Source organism: Trichomycterus rosablanca, chromosome 1 (genome assembly GCF_030014385.1).
Source record: "Trichomycterus rosablanca isolate fTriRos1 chromosome 1, fTriRos1.hap1, whole genome shotgun sequence".
Taxonomy (NCBI): Eukaryota; Metazoa; Chordata; class Actinopteri; order Siluriformes; family Trichomycteridae; genus Trichomycterus; species Trichomycterus rosablanca.
The window spans coordinates 21,328,671-21,351,540 of NC_085988.1; the positions used below are offsets into that span (position 1 = coordinate 21,328,671).

A 22,870-nucleotide genomic window follows, 5' to 3' on the forward strand; every position below is an offset into this window, starting at 1 on the left:
TGTTGATAAAGTGTCCACAGAGATGTGCTGTCCCAATAATTGAAGCAGGTCATGGTCCAGCAGGAGTAAGTCCACGACTGAAAAGAAAAACATTCTGCACAGATGCAAATTCAATTACATGAGTATTAAATTATTTAGTGCAGTTCTGAACATCATTTAGTGGAACATAGGCTCCACTTAAGTTACTTTAAAGCTCTACAGCATAATTTTATTTATTTATAAGGATTTTAATGTCATTGTATAGACAATTTCATTACATTCATGACAGAAACAGTAGTTACTTCTAGCTAAACTAGATTCATCAGTTCACAAGTATAATGTCAAACACAGTCATAAAAGATTTTGGATCTCATTCACCTCACTTGCACGTCTTTGGACTGTGGGAGAGAAAACGGAAGTCCTAGAGGAAACCTACGCAGACACGGGGAGAACATGCAAACTCCACACAGAAAGGACCCAGACCGACAGCATGTTTTTATTTTACTTGTATTACAAACATACCATACTTACGATGCTTCCGTAATGCAAAAACGTGTCTGTATGCAAAAATCCACCATAGCATGATGTAAAAACATTAAAAAATGAAAAGTGTGGTTTTATTTCTTGCATATTTAGGAGGCTAGCAAATAAATTAAAAAATAGGCTAATACTAGCTAAGCTGTCTCTGCACACACATACATACCTCATGGCCTCCATAGCTAGAAAAATAACCCTTTTTTTTGGCTGGTTAATCCCAGCACAACAACAAGCTTTAACTGCTAACAAATTACATACTGTTAACAGCCTTCATTTACAAGTTGCTGGTGTGTTTTAATTATGTCCTTAATGGTTTTAAGAAACATTAGCTTGCATTACAATTCTGTGAGGAGAAAACTCACCTGGATTGACTCGTTCGTATTTTGATGAAAAATTGAGAAAATTGTGTTCTACTTGCTCAGCAATCACCAAAAGTAAAGGTAAAATACTCTAAATGTGTTATTTAGAAGAATTTCCAACACTCAACAAACTTTTATACTTCTAAAATGTCTAAATAATAGGTTTGGAATCTTTAAAAGGAGAAAAGCTTTTGAATGAAAACGCTGGCTCTTTTTAAACGGCAACACACTCAGTTAAAGTCTTGTATACACTTGTTACTATTGAATTTTTAAAATTACTACATTGATATTTTCACTTATATTTATGTTTCCTTTATTATTATATTAGCCACTTTGAAAAAATATGGGCTACACTAACATACACTGATCAGCCATAACATTAAAACCACCTCCTTGTTTCCACACTCACTGTCCATTTTATCAGCTCCACTTACCATATAGAAGCACTTTGTAGTTCTACAATTACTGACCATAGTCCATCTGTTTCTCTGCCTGTTTCTCTGCCTGTTCTTCAATGGTCAGGAGCCCCACAAGACCACTACAGAGCAGGTATTATTTGGGTGGTGGATCATTCTCAGCACTGCAGTGACACTGACATGGTGGTGGTGTGTTAGTGTGTGTTGTGCTGGTATGAGTGGATCAGACACAGCAGCACTGCTAAAGTTTTTAAATACTGTGTCCACTCACTGTCCACTCTATTAGACACTCCTACCCAGTTGGTCCACATTGTAGATGTAAAGTCAGAGACGATCGCTCATCTATCGCTACTGTTTGAGTTGGTCATCTTCTAGACCTTCATCAGTGGAGCTGATAAAATGGACAGTGAGTGTAGAAACAAGGAGGTGGTTTTAATGTTATGGCTGATCGGTTTCCTGCAGTAATTTGTTAAAACCAGTGATTAAACCTACTTACATTCACATTTTCGGCATTTAGCACTCTTATCCAGAGCAACTTACAGAAGTGCTTCTACAGTAAACATTTTTTTACTTAATTTAAGTTTAGTTTGTTTGTTTGTTTATTAGGATTTTAACATCATGTTTTACACTTTGGTTACATTCATGACAGGAACGGTAGTTACTCATTACACAAGGTTCATCAGTTCACACAAGGTTATATCGAACACAGTCATGGACAACTTAGTGTCTCCAATTTACCTCACTTGCATGTCTTTGGAAACCGGAGCACCCGGAGTAAACCCATGCAGACACGGGGAGAACATGCAAACTCCGCACAGAAAGGACCCGGACCGCCCCACCTGGGGATCGAACCCAGGACCTTCTTGCTGTGAGTCGACAGTGCTACCCACTTAGCCACTGTGCCGCCCACTCTAGTTTAAGTAGACAACAGTCCAAGAACACAAATCTGCTGAAACCCTGTTAGAACAATTTTTTAGGAAATAAGAAATGAATGTTGGTTCTCAGCTTAAGTGCTTAAGAGGTGGGTTTTTAATCGTCTTTTGAAAGTTCAGACGGAGAAAGGAAGTTCGTTCCACCACTTGGGTGCTCCACATAAAGTGGTATTTAAATACATTCTTACTGACTTGCAATCATTTTAGTACTTAAGCTAAGATAGTTAAATCTCAGGGACAGCAAGAAAAGCCAGGCATTACTTTTAGAAATCATGGGATTTATTTTTCCACACTTAATCAACAGACCTGACAGTACCATACTAAACTTACACAGCAAACCAGTTTAAAAAGATTGGCACAATGTCTGGTACCCATGGATCCTTTTGGTGTCTAACCAGGTAAACCTACTGTTTCAGTCTGCAAACTGAAGTGACGACTTCTCTGTATACCTCCGTAATCTCCTGCCAGCTCACGTCTTCAGTCTCTGTGGTTTAGTTTCTCTGGTTACTTTTTAAAACACATGAACAACACAAACGTGAAGGAGCCATGATACAGTCCTAATATTTTTACCACTAGTGCAAAGCCCCTAATGCCAAGTTCACACTATATGACTTTCCAAGTCATCAGGTCGCTGTACAGTTCACACTACACAACTGGATCTCTTGTAATCAGGAGTCTTTTAAGTTGGTGTGGCTTTCACACTACACGACTGATCGGCGATAGGGGGTTTCACACTACACCATCTATCACCAACTGGAATCAGAGGCGAGCTTCTCTGGTCTCAGAAACTACGTTTTGTCACGAAAACAAATGCAAGAAGTGACGATTTAAGGTTTAACGATACCACGTCCAATAAGCTGGCAAATCTAGTGCCGAGTCGGCAAGCGAAAATTAGGGCAAAAATCGTGTAGTGTGAACTAGGCATTAGTGACACCCCAGTGACACTGGTTAGTGCTACTTACACAGTTTGATAATCCTTTTTATTATTATAATTTTTATGCATTTTAGTGCATCCAATTTGTCTTCTGCTGCTGACAGACTAACCAGATTTGCATCCGAGGAGAGCACGCCGCTGCCCACGCCTTCTTTACACGTGTACAGCCCTCCTCTTCTCGTCCGCGCTTCCTGCACGGGCGTCTCTTTTGCCAATCAGGGTCCTTACACAGCGTATGAAGACCCACCCACCCACATATAGTCCAGTCCCCACCCTGAAGATATGGTGGCCAATTAGTATCCGCTGCAGGCACTGCCAATTATGCCCGCCAGATGGCGCCCAGCCGTCCGGTGGCAACACGGAGCCCTGAACCCGGGAGTTCAGAAACACGGTCGATAATCCATTTTAAACTGCAGCTGTAACCACACACCTTTAGCTGTCACTGTCTTTGACTGAATCTTGAAAAAGCTGCATAATTTTAAATCCTAATTTCATCATTCATGAAACACTCTTTTTACCCAAACAAAATTACCCACCTCCCCCAAACTTTGATTTTTTTAATCTAAAGAACATGCAGTGACAAATTCAGACTGAAGACACACTTTAAACTTGGTTCATTTAATAATTTGCTGCACATTTACAATTAGGGATTCTTCATGCCCAGAGGCAAACCAGATCAGATAATAACAGCAATAACAGTCCAGACAAAAAATGTTCACAATGACAATACTAATCTGTGTTGCTCTATGTTCTCGTGTATATGTTACTTGAATTGTAATCATATTCTGCTAAACCTTGGTAAATTACATAGTTATATTTCACAAAGTGTATCTATTAATTAAGAGGCCATATTTTCTATAGTGCATTGTAATACCTAGATAAAACCAGCATGCATGGGAGAAAAGAGGTTCATCCTTAGCAAAAATGAGATATTTGTGCTAACACAGTTCCAACAGCTGAACACTGGATCATTTTGTGCTTTATTTTTCACCTTCTTGAGACAAGATCTGTGCACTTCTGTGTGTGTGCAGATACTAGATTGATGTGTGCTCATTTAGTGCATGTCCAACCCATTCCACGGTGTTCTGTAAAGGGTTGGTTCATTTAGACACTGTGAAATTGATTTGCAGCTCAGTCTTCACGTTTGAGTAATTGTGCTTTGTAGCCGAACCGGTAGGAGTCACTCAAGGTTAACTGCATCGTTTGCTGTGCGTTAAGCATCCCGCTCAGAGATTAAATCAAGAGATTGTGCCCGAGTGAAGTGCAAACTGAAGTTTGATCTCAAGCACTGATAGGTAGATTGTGTTTCAGCAGCCATTTTCAGTGCTTCAGAGGTGATACTTCCTCAGGAGATCGGATTGCCATGTGTTCTTCCTGTCTGGAAAGCGCTCGGGGATCCGAATACGACGGAAGTCCTGAATGCATTTCTGAAGCTCCTGCTCTGGCGTTAGCTTCACCTTGCTGGGTTTCCTTTTGGATGAGGTCATGTGGTCACGAGGGCCCGTGGTGCGAGTTCGCAGCAGCTCCGTTCTCCGTCTTGTCTCTGCCTGCATTGCCTGGGCTGGTCCTTTTTTCACTGTGCGCTCCAGAGTCTGAATGTGATGCTGCTGGGAGACGGGACGAGCAATCACTGTCTCCTGAGGAGAGGAGGCTTCAGATTGGGTCTCGGAGCAAGAAGTGGAGACATCGTTAAAGGAAGTGCCACTCTCACCTTCTCGTTCGCTTTTCTGGCTTTTGCAGCAGCACTCGCAGTGCAGGGATGACCAACCGGACGGACCACCTAGAACACACAAAGAAGAGAAATGCATTGATGAGAACAAGAAGCAGTTTAAGAGAAAGGAAATCAAATTGTAAAGATGAAAAATCAATTGCAAGTCACTGAGTAAGACTCCTCTGGTGTAGCTTTGGAACACAGCAGGCATCTTCACCGTTCAGCCATAACATTAAAACCACCTCCTTGTTTCTACACTCACTGTCCATTTTATCAGCTCCATTTACCATGTAGAAGCACTTTGTAGTTCTACAATTACTGACTGTAGTCCACCTGTTTCTCTGCATGCTTTTTAACCTCCTTTCACCCTGTTCCTTAATGGTCAGGACCCCCACAGAGCAGGTATTATTTGGGTGTTGGATCATTCTCAGCTCTGCAGTGACACTGACATGGTGGTGTGTTAGTGTGTGTTGTGGTGGTATGAGTGGATCAGACACAGCAGCGCTGCTGAAGTTTTTAAATACCATGTCCACTCACTGTCCACCCTATTAGACACTGCTACCTAGTCGGTCCACCTTGTAGATGTAAAGTCAGAGACGATCGCTCATCTATTGCTGCTGTTTGAGTTGGTCATCTTCTAGACCTTCATCAGTGGTCACAGGACGCTGCCCACAGGGGGGCTGTTGGCTGGATATATTTGGTTGGTGGACTATTCTCAGTCCAGCAGTGACAGTGAGGTGTTTAAACACTTATCCACTCATACCAGCACAACACACACTAACACACCACCACCATGTCAGTGTCACTGCCGTGCTGAGAATGATCCACCACCTAAATAATACCTGCTCTGTAGTGGTCCTGTGGGGGTCCTGACCAAGAACTGCATGAAAGGGGGCTGACAAAGCATGCAGAGGAACAGATGGACTACAGTCAGTAATTGTAGAACTACAAAGTTGAGCTGATAAAATGGACAGTGAGTGTAGAAACAAGGAGGTGGTGGATGCCTGCGCTGACATGGGTAATAAAAAGGAATTAGAGAAGAAAAAGTATCTACATAACATCTGGATATTAACAAAGGATGAACCAGTACATCTGAAGTATGGATTGCAAAAATAAATACAATAAATTACAGGTATGTGTATAAACTGCCTGCGCTCCTATTAGGATATTTACATAGGTGGAAACAGTTCAGTACAGACATGACATTCAAAATTAAGAAACGTAATTTGACTTTTGATTAACTGCACTTAAAGGTGCAGTGGTAAATGTGAGCTGAAGCCAGTGCATTAGATCCTACCGCTCATACCCAGATTTCAGCTGTGCCATTTAACAGAGGAAATGAATGTCATAAACACAAGTCATTGACATTCAGCAAAACACATCAGCATGCGAGAGGCAAAGCCAATCACTTGGACCTGAAAGGTTGCACTACACATCTGACCTTATCAATGATATTATAGTGTTGGAAATCAACATTTAAATCACAGTTTGAACTTTAATAGGATTGATTTGTTTTGCTTAAGGGAATAAAACCTTAAAATAAAAGTCACAAAAAGCTTTGATCTGCTTTTTAGATTTGATAACAAGGTAGTGGTAGCTCAGTGATTAAGATACTGGTGGTAAAACACACTAGTACACCAGACCTGACATGTCGAACTTGTCAGTTCGAAACTCAGCTCTGCCACACGATTGGCTGTTGTTCATGCAGGGTGGGAGCCGGACATGGAATTCCTCATAAATGAGGCAATTACGACCTTTGCTGGCTGATTTGATGGCGCCTGCACAGAGTCGAGGAATAATGCGTTGATCAGGGTGTGGCTCTCTGTACACAAAGCTGATCTGCATATGAACTCGCCTCATGCAGGTAAAAAGATTCAGTCGGCTACTGCACACGTGTCTTAGGGGGCGTGTGTCAGTCTCACTCTCCTCAATCAGGGCAGGGATTGGCATCAGTAGAAGAAGAATTTACACTTTATTTGTCATATATACATATAAAGTTGTACAGTACAATGAAATTCTTTCTTTGCATATCCCAGCTTGTTTAGAAGCTGGGGTCAGAGCACAGGGTCAGCCATCGTACGGCGCCCCTGGAGCAGACAGGGTTAAGGGCCTTGCTCAAGGACCCAACAGTGGCTGCATAGCAGAGCCTGGATTTGAACTGCCAATCTTCTTTTCCGGTTGATAGTCCAAAGCTCTACCCTCTAGGCTACCACTGTCCCTGTAGAAAAAAAAAAGCATAATGCAATTGAGGTAATTGGATGCGCTAAAACTCAGGAGAAAATGCATAAACAAAAATATATATATAAAAAAAGATACTGGCGTAGTAATCAGAAAGTGCTCGTTCAACCCCTATCTACCTTTTGTTAGCTGACCGACATACAACTATTAGAGCAGGCTGGGTTAAATAAAAAGGATATGGGACAAGATATAAGACACATATCTTTATTCTTATAGTTACCTGATTTTTCTTGTATTTAGTAACAAATAGCCAAAATTCTAGTATCTCTATTATATGACTGGCAACCAGTTTACCTTTGCTAAAGTACAAACCACATTAGAAGGACTAAATTATTAAATATCTTCTTCTTCTTTTGGAGTTGCCACAGTGAATCATTTATCTCCAGCTTGCCCTCTTCTAAGCATCCCTTACTGCATCCTCAAACCTCCTGTTTGGTCTTCCTCCCCTCCTCCTGCCTGGCCCCATCCTGAGCACCCTTCTCCTAATAGAATCTCAATCTCTCCTTCCTAATTTTGTCTCCAAAACATCCTACCTGCGCTGTCCATCTAATAAAAACGTTCCTAATCTTGTCCATCCTCATCACTCTTAGCCAGAATCACAGCGTCTTCATCTCTGTCACCCCCAGCTTTCTTTGCTGTCTTTATTCAGTGCCACTGCCTCCAAGCCATACAACAGAGCAAGCCTCAGTGCTGTCTTGTAAGCTTTCCCTTTCACTTTGGCAGATCTTCTACACCCTGCCTGCACAATTTTCTTCACCTCACTACCACACACTACATTACATTCTGTACTCCACCATAGTATTCAAACCCATCCACTTTCATCACCTCAACTCATTGCAGCTGTGTCTTTCCACCACCCTCCCCTACATTCATGCACTCAGTTTTACTCCTGCCAGCTTTTATTCCCTTTCCCTCCAATGAATACCTCCATCTCTCCTCAACCTAATCTCTACTCTTGCTGCAATCATGACGTCATTCACCAACATCATAGACCATGGAGACTCCTGCCTACCCTTGTCCATCAGCTTGTCCCAGGGCTGACCCACTTCCACTTTAAACTGATCTGTCATTCCTACTGCACATCTCTTGCCTGTCCTACTGTTCACCACTGTCACTTTATCATAAGTTTTTTATAAATCTACAAACACACAATGCAGCTCCTTTTGGCCTTTCTTATACTTCTCCATCAATGTTCTCAAAGCAAACATCGCATCTGTGGTGCACTTTGCTGGCATAAAACCATATTGCTGTTTACAAATCCTTACCTTTTTTATCCTAGCTCTTAACACTCTTTCCCAGATCTTCATACTATGACTGCATAGTGCCCACGTACAACATTCCTACTCCTACCTTCACACTCCTACCTTTCCTCTTCTGTCTCTGCTGTAGGACATTCTTTTACTCTCTTGCCCTCACTATTTTCCATGGCCCAACAGTAGCATAGTTTCCACCAATACCTGCTGACCAAAGTACTAGAGGCAAATGTTGTCAATTAAGGCCTCGCTGATCATGTATGTAAATATGATTTTTTTTATCAGAATATTTAATTTGGCACAGTTTAATGATGGATACTCTTCCTGATGCAACCCTCCCTATTTACCTGGGCTTGAGACCGGCATTAAGAGTGAAGTGGTATGTGCACCCCTGTAATGTATTACAATTACATCGATCAGCCATAACATTAAAACCACCTTCTTGTTTATATACACATTGTCCATTTTATCAGCTTCACTGACCATATAGGACCACTTTGTAGTTCTGCAATTACTAACTGTAGTCCATCTGTTTTTTTGCTTGCTTTGTTAGCTTCCTTTCATGCTGTTCTTTAATGGTCAGGACCACCACAGAGATTTGGGTGGTGGATCATTCTCGGCACTGCAGTGACAATTACATGGTGGTGGTGTGTTAGTGTGTGTTGTGCTGGTATGAGTGGATAAGACACATCAATGCTGATGGAGTTTTTAAACACCTCACTGTTACTGCTGGACTGACTGTTGGCTGCTGAGAATAGTCCACCAACCAAAAATATCCAGCCAACAGCACCCCCTGGGCAGCGACCTATGACTATTGATGAAGGTCTCAAACAGCAGTAATAGATGAGCGATCGTCTCTGACTTTACATCTACAAGGTGGACCAACTAGGTAGGAGTGTCTAATAGAGTGGACAGTGAGTGGACACAGAATTAAAAACTCCAACAGCATTGCTGTGTCTGATCCACTCATACCAGCACAACACACATTTACATACCACCACCATGTCATTGTCACTGCAGTGCTGAGAATGATCCAACACCTAAATAATACCTGCTCTGTGGTGTTCTTGTGGTGGCTCTGACCATTGAAGAACAGGGTGAAAGCAGGCTAAAAAAGTATGTAGAGAAACAGATGGACAGTAAGTGAAGCTGATAAAATGGACAGTGAGTGTAGAAACAAGGAGGTGGTTTTAATGTTATGGCTGATCAGTATATGTGTGAAAGTACATACATGTATGAAAAACATCTGCAATGGTTAAAGCACTGCACCACGTTTACAGCACATTTTACAGCACATTTTAATACCATGTTGGTTTGAACTCATCAATGTACTGTAGAAACACATCATGTACCCCTCTGCTAATGCTGTTTACAATTTATTATGTATTATGATAAATTTTTCCAGGTTTGGTTTGTAAAAAGACTCAATACTTATTTATCCTACTTTCATCTGACATGGAAAATCCTCAGCATGTCCTTTTATTTTACCAGAGATTATTTTTGCAGTTTGTTTTATAAAAGGTAAAATACACTCTAACAGTGACACTTTCAGACACAAAGCACACAATCAATTAAGTAATTTTATAGATTGGGATTCAAATATCTAAAAGACACTGCTACACTGCTAATAATTAATTACCATACATAGTCATGCTAAACCAGCCCTGAACAGCAGAAAGCACAGCAAATTCAAACGAATCAGGAATCATTTAAGAGTCAATAATACACTTGCGGCATTTAGAGGACGCTTTTATTCAAAGCAACTTACAGTTAGATTAGATAGATAGATAGACAGACAGACAGATACTTTATTGATCCTGAAGGAAATTAAAGACAGTATACGTGTGACAGTATACGGTCTAAGCAATTGAGGGTTAAGGGCCTTGCTTAAGGGCCCAACAGTGGCAACCTGGCAGTGGTGTGGCTTGAACCAGCAACCTACTGATTACTAGTCCAGTACCTTATCCACTAAACTAAATCAAGTCCTGTAAATCAAGCAGATAATGAGCTGTAGGTACAAACTAAGCACTTTAAACATACATTTCACTAAATCTGTTGTATTTGGGATTGTGTTTGGGAACATATGATGTGTACAGAGTCGATTATGTTTGAAACAGAGCTGCTTGGTAAATTGCAGTGTGAGAACAGAATGTTTATATAAAACTATATAAAGTCATGTCATTGCTACTTAAGGTAACCAATATTAACCTGGGTTTTATGTGAAGAAACAGGCTTAAGTGACTGAATGTGTGTGTGTGTGTGTGTGTGTGTGTGTGCTTTGCTTTTTGTTTTTCCACCTCATGCTCTCACTGGGGTTTTAAAGAACACAAAGACCTTATCTACTGATAGAAGCTCAATAAAATAAATCAGATATGCTCTCACTTGGGCTTTCTCAAATCCCTCTTTCTTTTCTTGACATTTCTTGTTTTCGTTCAGTTTTATACACTAGTCGGTTCTGTTACATTGTAATGTACCCCAAAAGACCCTCATTTGAATTTCAGTACATCATTTCAGGGACGTAATCACAATCCCAGGCATGTTCCCAATATTCAAATATGCTTAAAATGCCCTCCCTCTCCATATACTGAAGGTAAAATTATAAATAAGCATATTTCACTCACTAGCATTGCATAATCTTAGAATCTGGCAGTGTTCCCATCAGTTCTGATATTGCAGGATGTTCAGTGTCCAATTCATGCTATGGCCTTGCATTATTTGTCTTGCCAAGCTCAAAATAGCTAGAAATGTGCACTCTTACTTTTAAAAAATCTGATATCTTATGATATGATATGAATTTTTAAGTACCGTCCACTCTATTAGACACTCCTACCTAGTTGGTTCACCTTGTAGATATAAAGTCAGAGATGATCGCTCATCTATTGCTGCTGTTTGAGTTGGTCATCTTCTAGCCCTTCATCAGTGGTCACAGGACGCTGCCCACAGGGCACTGTGATATCTATACTCTTTCTCTCTAAAGTTCACATCTTAAAATATGTGCTTCTTAAAAATATTTAGAGAACAATGAAGACATTTGTATCTTCTGGAATCAGGATTCAGGTCATGAATGAGTAACACTTCTGTTGTTTCTAAACCGATAAATCTTGCTTAGTGAGACAGCCCTAGTCCCAGTCCCCAGAATCAATATCACGCTAAAACATTGCAGTTGTTTCACTGCGTAGCTGCCATGAAATAGGGGTGGAAATTAGCACTAAATTGGCAGAGGCCGCAGCATGGGGGCGCAGTTGGTAAAGTGAATGCACATTGACATGGTTCCTAGGGTTATAGGATCGATGCCTGCTGCCGGTCACATGCTAAATTGCCCCTAGGTGTCATACTGAGATGAATTGAAGCCCCATCCAGAATGTGTTTTTGCTGTACTGTGTTTCAGGCATCAGACAGACTGCTTTAAAATTCTGAATAAAGTAGTAAGTGAACAAGTAAACAAATTGCTGTGAAGAAAACGGTGGCTAATGAAGAAAATGCTGCATAAACAAGCATTTTAATTTGTGCTAAATATTATATTGTTCACATGAAGTGCCAAAAAATCCCCTGTGCTATTTGTGTGAACCTAGTGTAGAGTTACTGCTAATGCTAATTCTTTTAGCAGCATATATGATGGTATGAGTGGATAAGACACAGCAATGCTGATGTAGTTTTTAAACAACTCACTGTCACTGCTGGACTGAAAATAGTCCACCAACCAAAAATATATCCAGCCAACAGCACCCTGTAGGCAGCGTCCTGTAACCACTGATGAAGGTCTCGAAGCTGACCAACTCAAACAGCAGCAATAGATGAGCGATCGTTTCTGACTTTACATCTACAAGGTGGACCAACTAGGTAGGAGTGTCTAATAGAGTGGACAGTGAGTGGACACAGTACTTTAAAACTCCAGCAGCGCTGCTGTGTCTGATCCACTCATACCAGCACAACACACACTAACACACCACCACCATGTCAGTGTCACTGCAGTGCTGAGAATCATCCACCACCCAAATAATACCTGCTCTGTGGGGGTCCTGACCATTGAAGAACAGGGTGAAAGCAGGCTAAAAAAAGTATGCTGAGAAATAAATAGACTACAGTCAGTAATTGTAGAACTACAAAGTGCTTCTATATGGTAAGTGGAGCTGATAAAATGGACAGTGTGTGTAGAAACCAGGAGGTGGTTTTAATGTTATGGCTGATCAGTGTATGATAAAATCATTTGTATTAAATAAATAATATGCTTTCAACATTGTGATAACAGTTTGGAGAAGATACTCTCCTATTTCAGCATGACTGAGCCCTTGTGCAGAGTATTTCACATATACAGTGTATCACAAAAGTGAGTACACCCCTCACATTTCTGCAGATATTTAAGTATATCTTTTCATGGGACAACACTGACAAAATGACACTTTGACACAATGAAAAGTAGTCTGTGTGCAGCTTATATAACAGTGTAAATTTATTCTTCCCTCAAAATAACTCAATATACAGCCATTAATGTCTAAACCACCGGCAACAAAAGTGAGTACACCCCTTAGTGAAAGTTCCTGAAGTGTCAATATTTTGTGTGGCCACCATTATTTCCCAGAACTGCCTTAACTCTCCTGGGCATGGAGTTTACCAGAGCTTCACAGGTTGCCACTGGAATGCTTTTCCACTCCTCCATGACGACATCACGGAGCTGGCGGATATTCGAGACTTTGCACTCCTCCACCTTCCGCTTGAGGATGCCCCAAAGATGTTCTATTGGGTTTAGGTCTGGAGACATGCTTGGCCAGTCCATCACCTTTACCCTCAGCCTCTTCAATAAAGCAGTGGTCGTCTTAGAGGTGTGTTTGGGGTCATTATCATGCTGGAACACTGCCCTGCGACCCAGTTTCCGGAGGGAGGGGATCATGCTCTGCTTCAGTATTTCACAGTACATATTGGAGTTCATGTGTCCCTCAATGAAATGTAACTCCCCAACACCTGCTGCACTCATGCAGCCCCAGACCATGGCATTCCCACCACCATGCTTGACTGTAGGCATGACACACTTATCTTTGTACTCCTCACCTGATTGCCGCCACACATGCTTGAGACCATCTGAACCAAACAAATTAATCTTGGTCTCATCAGACCATAGGACATGGTTCCAGTAATCCATGTCCTTTGTTGACATGTCTTCAGCAAACTGTTTGCGGGCTTTCTTGTGTAGAGACTTCAGAAGAGGCTTCCTTCTGGGGTGACAGCCATGCAGACCAATTTGATGTAGTGTGCGGCGTATGGTCTGAGCACTGACAGGCTGACCCCCCACCTTTTCAATCTCTGCAGCAATGCTGACAGCACTCCTGCGCCTATCTTTCAAAGACAGCAGTTGGATGTGACGCTGAGCACGTGCACTCAGCTTCTTTGGACGACCAACGCGAGGTCTGTTCTGAGTGGACCCTGCTCTTTTAAAACGCTGGATGATCTTTGGCCACTGTGCTGCAGCTCAGTTTCAGGGTGTTGGCAATCTTCTTGTAGCCTTGGCCATCTTCATGTAGCGCAACAATTCGTCTTTTAAGATCCTCAGAGAGTTCTTTGCCATGAGGTGCCATGTTGGAACTTTCAGTGACCAGTATGAGAGAGTGTGAGAGCTGTACTACTAAATTGAACACACCTGCTCCCTATGCACACCTGAGACCTAGTAACACTAACAAATCACATGACATTTTGGAGAGAAAATGACAAGCAGTGCTCAATTTGGACATTTAGGGGTGTAGTCTCTTAGGGGTGTACTCACTTTTGTTGTCGGTGGTTTAGACATTAATGGCTGTATATTGAGTTATTTTGAGGGAAGAATAAATTTACACTGTTATATAAGCTGCACACAGACTACTTTTCATTGTGTCAAAGTGTCATTTTGTCAGTGTTGTCCCATGAAAAGATATACTTAAATATCTGCAGAAATGTGAGGGGTGTACTCACTTTTGTGATACACTGTATATGGGAAAACCCTAGTGAGCTGCCTTGCTGCCTACTGCCGGCTGTGGCAGCTGCCCAAGTAGAGAGGGTTCTAATAAGACATCAAACTTATTAAACAGATTATTTCGACACACTACTTAGACCTCAGTTTTCGCTTACTAAGCTAATACAGTTAGCCTCAGGCCATTCAAACCAATGGGCTGAGGCGGCCTCAACCTGCTAGCATACCAGCTAACATCTCTTTTAGTGTACTGAAAACAGTTAAATTGTTTCTGACTAGACCAAACTTACACAAACTTACTAAATGACACTTGTGCACCTTTATACAAATTAAAAATTAATGAGAATTTATTTACAAAAAGAACTCTGTTTGTTGTTCTGCACCTGTCCGCCATATTTGTCATTTTTTGTCAGAAAAGTTGTGCCACACTGAATGCTGGGATTGCCTTCATTAATCAGTCAGTTTATGGATTCAAAATAAGGCACCTTATGGCCGCTCAGGTGGCACAGCGGTAAAAACACACGCTGGAACCAGAGCTGGGATCTCGAATACATCGTATCAAATCTCAGCTCTGCCTGCCGGCTAAGACTGAACGGCCACATGAACAACGATTGGCCTGTTGTTCAGATGTGGGCGGGACTAATCCGGATGGGGTCTCTCTCCCATGACTGGTGCAATTACGACCTCTGCTGGCTGATTGATGGCGCCTGCACAGAGATGAGAAAAGAGTGCTCTCGGGGTGTGTCTCTCCATACACAACGCTGAGCTGCACTGCACAAAAATAAGGCACCTTATGCCTAGTTCACACTACATGATATTTGCCCTGATTTTCACTCGCCGACTGGTCGCAGCCAGATGTGGCAGCTCGCGTGCGCTCTGGGATCGAAACTTGGCTCTCGATCGCTATGTGTGAACTGTTCAATGACTCTATCCGAGCGGCTCACCAAGCGCTCGCAGACTCGAGAAAAATATCTAGCATGCTAAATATCTGGATCAGTCGGGCGACTGGCAATGAGTGCGGTGTCGAACTACAGCCAATGAGAACGCCAGATACAAGGTGAGGGGAAACCCGGGGGAGGAGTGTAAAAACATCTGCATTGCAAAAATATTTATTAACCTTCAACTCACTACATAACAAACGATCCATGCTGGTTGCGGAGCCCAATCCACTCGGATTCATTTATTTTATTCTTCTTGATTTTATGCTGCACATCAGCGCACAAACAACTTTGATCGCTCGTTTATTGTTGACGTGCATTTTTGGACATGGTATCATTACACCCCTCGTCACTTCTCGTGACACTGTTCGTGACAAAACGTAGTTTGGGAGACCAGACAGACTCGCCTGAGATTCCTCCTGGTGATAGATGGTGTAGTGTGAAACCCCCTATCGCAGATCAGTCGTGTAGTGTGAAATACACAACAATTTAAAAGACTCCCGAGTGCAAGATATCCAGTTGTGTAGTGTGAACTTGACATTAGTAGGCAGCATTTTAAGGCATCTAAGTATTTAGACAGCCTTCTTCTTAGGAGCGCAAAGGATGATGTAAAATGCGTCTATAAAGAGAGATCACTAGATTTTTGGACAGACCCATTGTTAGACGAGTCCGATTTATAGAAACTCCAGTGGCCTGCACTAAACCCCATTAAACAGCATTGAATTGAACTGGAATCTTATTTGCAAGCCAGGCCTTCATTTAAAATTTTATTGCCAAACCTCACAAATGCTTTTCTGACTGAATGCACACAATTCACACAGACACGATCCATCTTGTGAAAAGCCTAGCCAGAAAAGTGGATGCTGTTATAGGAACAACTTTGTATTAATGCTCATGGTCTTGAAATTCAAGACAGGAGCTTAGCTCAGGTGTCCACACATTTGTGGCCACATAGTGTAAGCAGTATATGTTAACACTAACCACTAAAATGATCCATGCCACCTAGAGAGCGTATGCTTGATGTGTTAAAGCTAATGCATACATACAGTGTATCACAAAAGTGAGTACACCCCTCACATTTCTGCAAATATTTCATTATATCTTTTCATGGGACAACACTATAGACATGAAACTTGGATATAACTTAGAGTAGTCAGTGTACAGCTTGTATAGCAGTGTAGATTTACTGTCTTCTGAAAATAACTCAACACACAGCCATTAATGTCTAAATAGCTGGCAACATAAGTGAGTACACCCCACAGTGAACATGTCCAAATTGTGCCCAAATGTGTCGTTGTCCCTCCCTGGTGTCATGTGTCAAGGTCCCAGGTGTAAATGGGGAGCAGGGCTGTTAAATTTGGTGTTTTGGGTACAATTCTCTCATACTGGCCACTGGATATTCAACATGGCACCTCATGGCAAAGAACTCTTTGAGGATGTGAGAAATGGAATTGTTGCTCTCCACAAAGATGGCCTGGGCTATAAGAAGATTGCTAACACCCTGAAACTGAGCTACAGCATGGTGGCCAAGGTCATACAGCGGTTTTCCAGGACAGGTTCCACTCGGAACAGGCTTCGCCAGAGTCGACCAAAGAAGTTGAGTCCACGTGTTCGGCGTCATATCCAGAGGTTGGCTTTAAAAAATAGACACATGAGTGCTGCAAGCATTGCTGCAGAGGTTGAAGACGTGGGAGGTCAGCCTGTCAGTGCTCAGACCATACGCCGCACACTGCATCAACTCGGTCTGCATGGTCGTCATCCCAGAAGGAAGCTGACGCACAAGAAAGCCAGCAAACAGTTTACTGAAGACAAGCAGTCCAAGAACATGGATTACTGGAATGCCCTGTGGTCTGACGAGACCAAGATAAACTTGTTTGGCTCAGATGGTGTCCAGCATGTGTGGCGGCGCCCTGGTGAGAAGTACCAAGACAACTGTATCTTGCCTACAGTCAAGCATGGTGGTGGTAGCATCATGGTCTTGGGCTGCATGAGTGTTGCTGGCACTGGGGAGCTGCAGTTCATTGAGGGAAACATGAATTCCAACATGTACTGTGACATTCTGAAACAGAGCATGATCCCCTCCCTTCAAAAACTGGGCCTCATGGCAGTTTTCCAACAGGATAACGACCCCAAACACAACCTCCAAGATGACAACTGCCTTGCTGAGGAAGCTGAAGGTAAAGATGATGGACTAAACCCAATTGAGCACCTGTGGCGCATCCTCAAGTGGAAGGTGGAGGAGTTCAAGGTGTCTAAAATCCACCAGCTCCGTGATGTCATCATGGAGGAGTGGAAGAGGATTCCAGTAGCAACCTGTGCAGCTCTGGTGAATTCCATGCCCAGGAGGGTTAAGGCAGTGCTGGATAATAATGGTGGTCACACAAAATATTGACACTTTGGGCACAATTTGGACATGTTCACTGTGGGGTGTACTCACTTATGTTGCCAGCTATTTAGACATTAATGGCTGTGTGTTGAGTTATTTTCAGAAGACAGTAAATCTACACTGCTATACAAGCTGTACACTGACTACTCTAAGTTATATCCAAGTTTCATGTCTATAGTGTTGTCCCATGAAAAGATATAATAAAATATTTGCAGAAATGTGAGGGGTGTACTCACTTTTGTGATACACTGTACATATGGGACACAGCAGGTAAAATGGATTTCACATAACAGCATGGGTCCAGGAGAAATTAAATATTGCTTTAGGTCACTATCTGCAGGTTGACATGACCTCCCTGTGTCAGCACTACCTTTCTCTGGGTACTCTGATTTCCAATCATTGCCAAAAGTTGAAGAGGCTGCTCTAAATTGCCTCCTTAGACTTAGGCAAGCGAGTTAGTTAATGACGGTAACTGACGGTAGTCCATCTGTGTCTCTGCATGCTTTGTTAGACCCCTTTCATTTCTGTCACTGCAGTGTTGAGAATGACCCACCACCCAAATAATACCTGCTCTGTAGTGGTCCTGGGAGATTCCTGACCATTGAAGAACAGCATGAAAGGAGCTAACAAAGCATGCAAAGAAATAGATGGACTACAGTCAGTAATTGTAGAACTACAAAGCACTTCTATATGGTAAGTGGAGCTGATAAAATGGACAGTGGGTGTTAAAACAAGGAGGTGGTTTTAATGTTATGGCTGATTAGTATATATTGCCCAAGCAATTGAGGGTTAGGGGCCTTGCTCAAGAGCCCAACAGCGGCAACCTGGCAGTGGTGGGGCTTGAACCAGCAACCTTTGATTACTAGTCCGGTACCTTAACCACTAGGCTACAACTGCCCTATTAACACTGTTGTACAGCCTGCCTGAAATGAAAAATGCTGTATTCACAGTGTATATAATGTAACAGTCCTTCCGGTTACAGACACTAACAGTGAGCACAGACTACAGAATCATGCCCACCTGCCATGCCATTTTGGCCAGGCATGAGGTGCTGATGAATTACAATGGCATTTCCCTGAATCAGGCCTCATTAGCATTAATTCGCTGCAGCTGGGAAAACTCTTTATGTACCTGCTTCGTCGGTCACCTCTGATGGCAGTTTGCCCATCTAGGGTGGATACACTGTGACATCACTGCCGATTTTTCAGAACTAATTTTAAAGAATGCTGACATAATGGCCAGGGAAAACTAAAGAACATGCAGGTGTGGGATAAGCACAAACACCATACAGCACAGTGCAATGAGCTTGCAGAGAGGTGGCCAACAAAGCTGGCATATCAGGGCTCTCCCAGCTTCAGTGAATCAATGCTAATAAGGTGCAGTGACTGCATGATTAAAGGAAACGCCACTCTAGGTTATCTACACCTCCATGCCCCCTGCTGGCAAAAATGCCATGGCAGGTGGGCATGATTATGTAACCCCCACCCCCTGTCTGTTGCAATAATACCTACTCATCACGGCACCTGTTAGTGGGTGGGATATATTAGGCAGTAAGTGAACATTTTACCCTCAAAGTTGATGTGTTAGCAGCAGGAAAAATGGGCAAGCATAACGATTTTAGCCAGTTTGACAAGGGCAAAATTGTGACGACTAGACTGGGTCAATGCATCTCCAAAACTGCAGCTCTTGTGGTGTGTTCCCGGTCTGCAGTGGTCAGTATCTATCAAAAGTGGTCCAAGAAAGGAACAGTGGTAAACCGGCGACAGGGTCATGGGCGGCCAAGGCTCACTGATGCGCGTGGGAAGCAAAGGCTGACCCGTGTGGTCCGATCCAACGTGTGCCCTGCCACAAAGCAAAAATGGTTCAGCAATGGTTTGAGAAGCACAACAACGAGTTTGAGGTGTTGACTTGGCCTCCAAATTCCCCAGATCTCAATCCAATCAAGTATCTGTGGGATGTGCTGGACAAACAAGTCAGATCCATGGAGGCCCCACCTCACAACTTACAGGAGTTAAAGAATTTGCTGCTAACATCTCATACCACAGCACACCTTCAGGGGTCTAGTGGAGTCCATGCCTCGACGGGTCAGGGCTGTTTTTGGCAGCAAAAGGGGGACCAACACAATATTAGGAAGGTGGTCATAATGCATAAACATATATACAGGGTGAGTCAAAAGTCGCAGAACACTCTTTTATTTCAGAAACGAAATGGAAAATGACATATCTGAATACCCCAGCAAGTAATGGGTGAGGGGGCCTATCTTTTAGGCTATGTCCGGAACATGGCTGCCATCTTGAAAGTCGCCATATTGGATCAAGGGCAAGTTTTTCCAATGGGAAGGTGGTCATATCAAAGAAGACCAGAATTTTCTCAGAAATCGATTGCCGCAATCGGATTTGCAATATCTCTTGTGGTTCAAAACCTATCAACACAGAAAGTTCAAAACTTTTGTTGTTTGTTACAGGTAACTGAAGATGGAATTGACGAAAGAATAGAGGATTGAGGTTATTCTGATGTCCGGGGAAAGCAGTATCATAGCCGCAGACTTCAACAATCGACCACCAATTTCACACAGCACTGTTGCATCCCTAATAGCCAAATTCCGAGAAACTGGGACTGTGGACAACAAGCCACGTAGTGAATCGTCCAAAGACCGCTACTGACGAAGAAACCTCAACAATAGTTTTGGCAGACTTTGTGAAAAGTCCACGACGCAGCATCCCTTGTACGGATTCTTCATACCAGTAAGTGGCACCCCTTCAAGATCCAGCTGCAGCAGAAACTATCAGAGGATGACGCTGATAGATGTGTCGAGTTCTGCATCTGGGCGTTAGACCAACATCAACGGGATCCCGCATTCGCACAGGCATTCTGTTTAGTGACAAGGCCAATTTTTATGTCAGTGGTGAGGTCAACCACCAGAACGTAAGGTACTGGAGTGACGAAAACCCTCCCTGGACGGCAGACACCAAAGTCGTAGGTGATGTGAAGGTTATGGTGTGGTGTGGAATATGGGGCACCCTTGTAATCGGACTCATTTTCATCGACCAGACCCTAACCACGGGGCCAGTAATAGCTCAGTGGTTAAGGTACTGGACTAGTAAACAGAAGGTTGCCGGTTCAAGCCCCGCCACCACTAAGTTGCCACTGTTGGGTCCCTGAGCAAGGCCCTTAACCCTCAATTGCTCATCGTGTTCTGCTCACTCTGTAAGTCGCTTTGGATAAAAGCGTCTGCTAAATGCTGAAAATGTAAATGTAAATGCTCAGCGCTACCTAACAATGCTACAGGAAACAGTGTTCCCCTCCATTCTGACCGAAGATGGCAGTTTCCAACAGGATGGGGCTCCACCACACTACGGAGCAGGTGTTCATCAGTGGCTGGATATTCAATTCCCTGGTCATTGGATTGGCCGTCATGGTCCTGTGGAATGGCCGCCCAGATCACCCAACCTCACACCACGGGACTTTTATCTCTGGGGTCATCTCAAACAAATTGTGTATGCTGAGAAAATCCGCAACAAACACCACCTTCAGCAATGCATCGTGGAGGCTTGTGACAGCATTTCTCCAGAGATTCTCATGCGGGTTATAACAATTGGATCCAGCGCCCTCAGCTCTGTGTTCAGCACCAGGGACAACACATTGAACACATCAAATAGCTGTGCATCACAGGGAGCGTTCCCGGTTGTTGTTGCAAATTTCTGTGTTGATAGGTTTTGAACCACAACAGACAATGCAAATCTGATTGTGGCAATCGATTTCTGAGAAAGTTCTGGTCTTCTTTAATATGCTACATGACCATCTTCCCATTGGAAAAACTTGCCCTTGATCCAATATGGCGACTTTCAAGATGGCGGCCATGTTCCAAAAATAGCCTAAAAGATCCCATTACTTGCTGGAGTATTCAGATGTCATTTTCCATTTCGTTTCTGAAATAAAAGAGTGTCCTGTGACTTTTGACTCACCCTGTATATAGGGTATATAGGTAGGTAGGTAGGTAGGTAGGTAGGTAGGTAGGTAGGTAGGTAGGTAGGTAGGTAGGTAAGTTAGTCAAGACATTTTAGTTAATGTCAATGTAAAGTTACTTAAATGTTTTTTTAATGTGTTTTTTAACTGTTAGTTAATTTCAGTTTAAATTATTATATAACCTTAATATTCAATTATTAATCATTTATAAGAGCTGATAACTGAATAACAAAATTAGTAAAATTACCATTTATGGTAATAAACCAGGGTTCGTCAAAAACTGTTAGAGTTGGCAGAACATTGTTGGCATTAGAGGCAATAATAAGCTCAGAGATGGCACTTTGATTGCCTGGGCAGGGAGAGAGAGTTAAAATCAGCTAATGGCTAATCCATAAGCCTGAGCGCATAGGAAACTGCAGAGCAATTTCCCTTCACAAAAATTAGATCAGACTCCATTCACACCATTCTCTCACTCACTATATGCATTACAGCTTCTCTCTCTCTCTCTCTCTTTTTTTCTCTGAGTGAATAGGTGTGCAGGGAAGCGCCCAGGCTGCTGCGTATTGTTTCCGAATGGTTGACAAGGCCCATGGGGAGTTTCAGGCCAGGAGTCAGGCCAAGCCCTGCGAAAAGATCATAAAACTTTCATTCTGCAGGAGGAAAATGAACACTGCAGCGAGCCGGCTTGTCAATTCATGCCTCCTTTAGATGTGTAGGCTTGGCTTTCCAGAGCTTTTTTTTGTTACTAAGTGCAGTTTCTGAAAACATTCACATGGTGCTTATACTAATAATAAGCTTTTCCGCAGTATATACGTTACCGCTGCCAGCTATGCATTTCTGCTGACTGCTGTGCTTCATATTATAGCTTCTGATATTGTTTAATTTACGGCTATATTAAATACTAGATTCTCAGTGGTACAGTAAAAAAGCTATCCGCTTAGTTTAGTCTGAAATTGACTGTGGACAGCAAATTCACATATTATCAAAAATGACTATTCAGCAAGAATGCAGGAGTATTATATCAGTTTACAGAGAGGAAATATAGCTTTAAAGTGCATTTCTAAAATCAATTAACATACACATGATTGTTACGATAGCTAAGCCTTAGCATTGATTGCATTTAGTCTGTTCATTATGAGATCCCTCTCTGACTCAGCTCTAGAGATTATATTGCAGGCCCATTAAAGCTGGGGTTTGTCTCTGTATGGTTTCTGTATACGAGCATTCACATGAATCACTTAGAGGGCTGATGAGATGCATTTGCTAGCGGCATCGGGCTCAGA

At 42.5% G+C, this 22,870-nt stretch overlaps 1 protein-coding gene across 1 annotated transcript in view; it reads right to left on the reverse strand.

The window, feature by feature from the left end:
• Positions 1–3,778: 3,778 nt before the first annotated feature.
• kctd16a (potassium channel tetramerization domain containing 16a) overlaps positions 3,779–22,870 on the reverse strand; it is a 72,757-nt gene continuing 53,665 nt past the window's right edge. Inside the window, exon 2 of the mRNA XM_063000942.1 lies at positions 3,779–4,937. Within this exon, the coding sequence (XP_062857012.1) occupies positions 4,486–4,937 (452 nt within the window). The 3' untranslated portion in view covers positions 3,779–4,485. The remainder of the gene's footprint in view (positions 4,938–22,870) is intronic.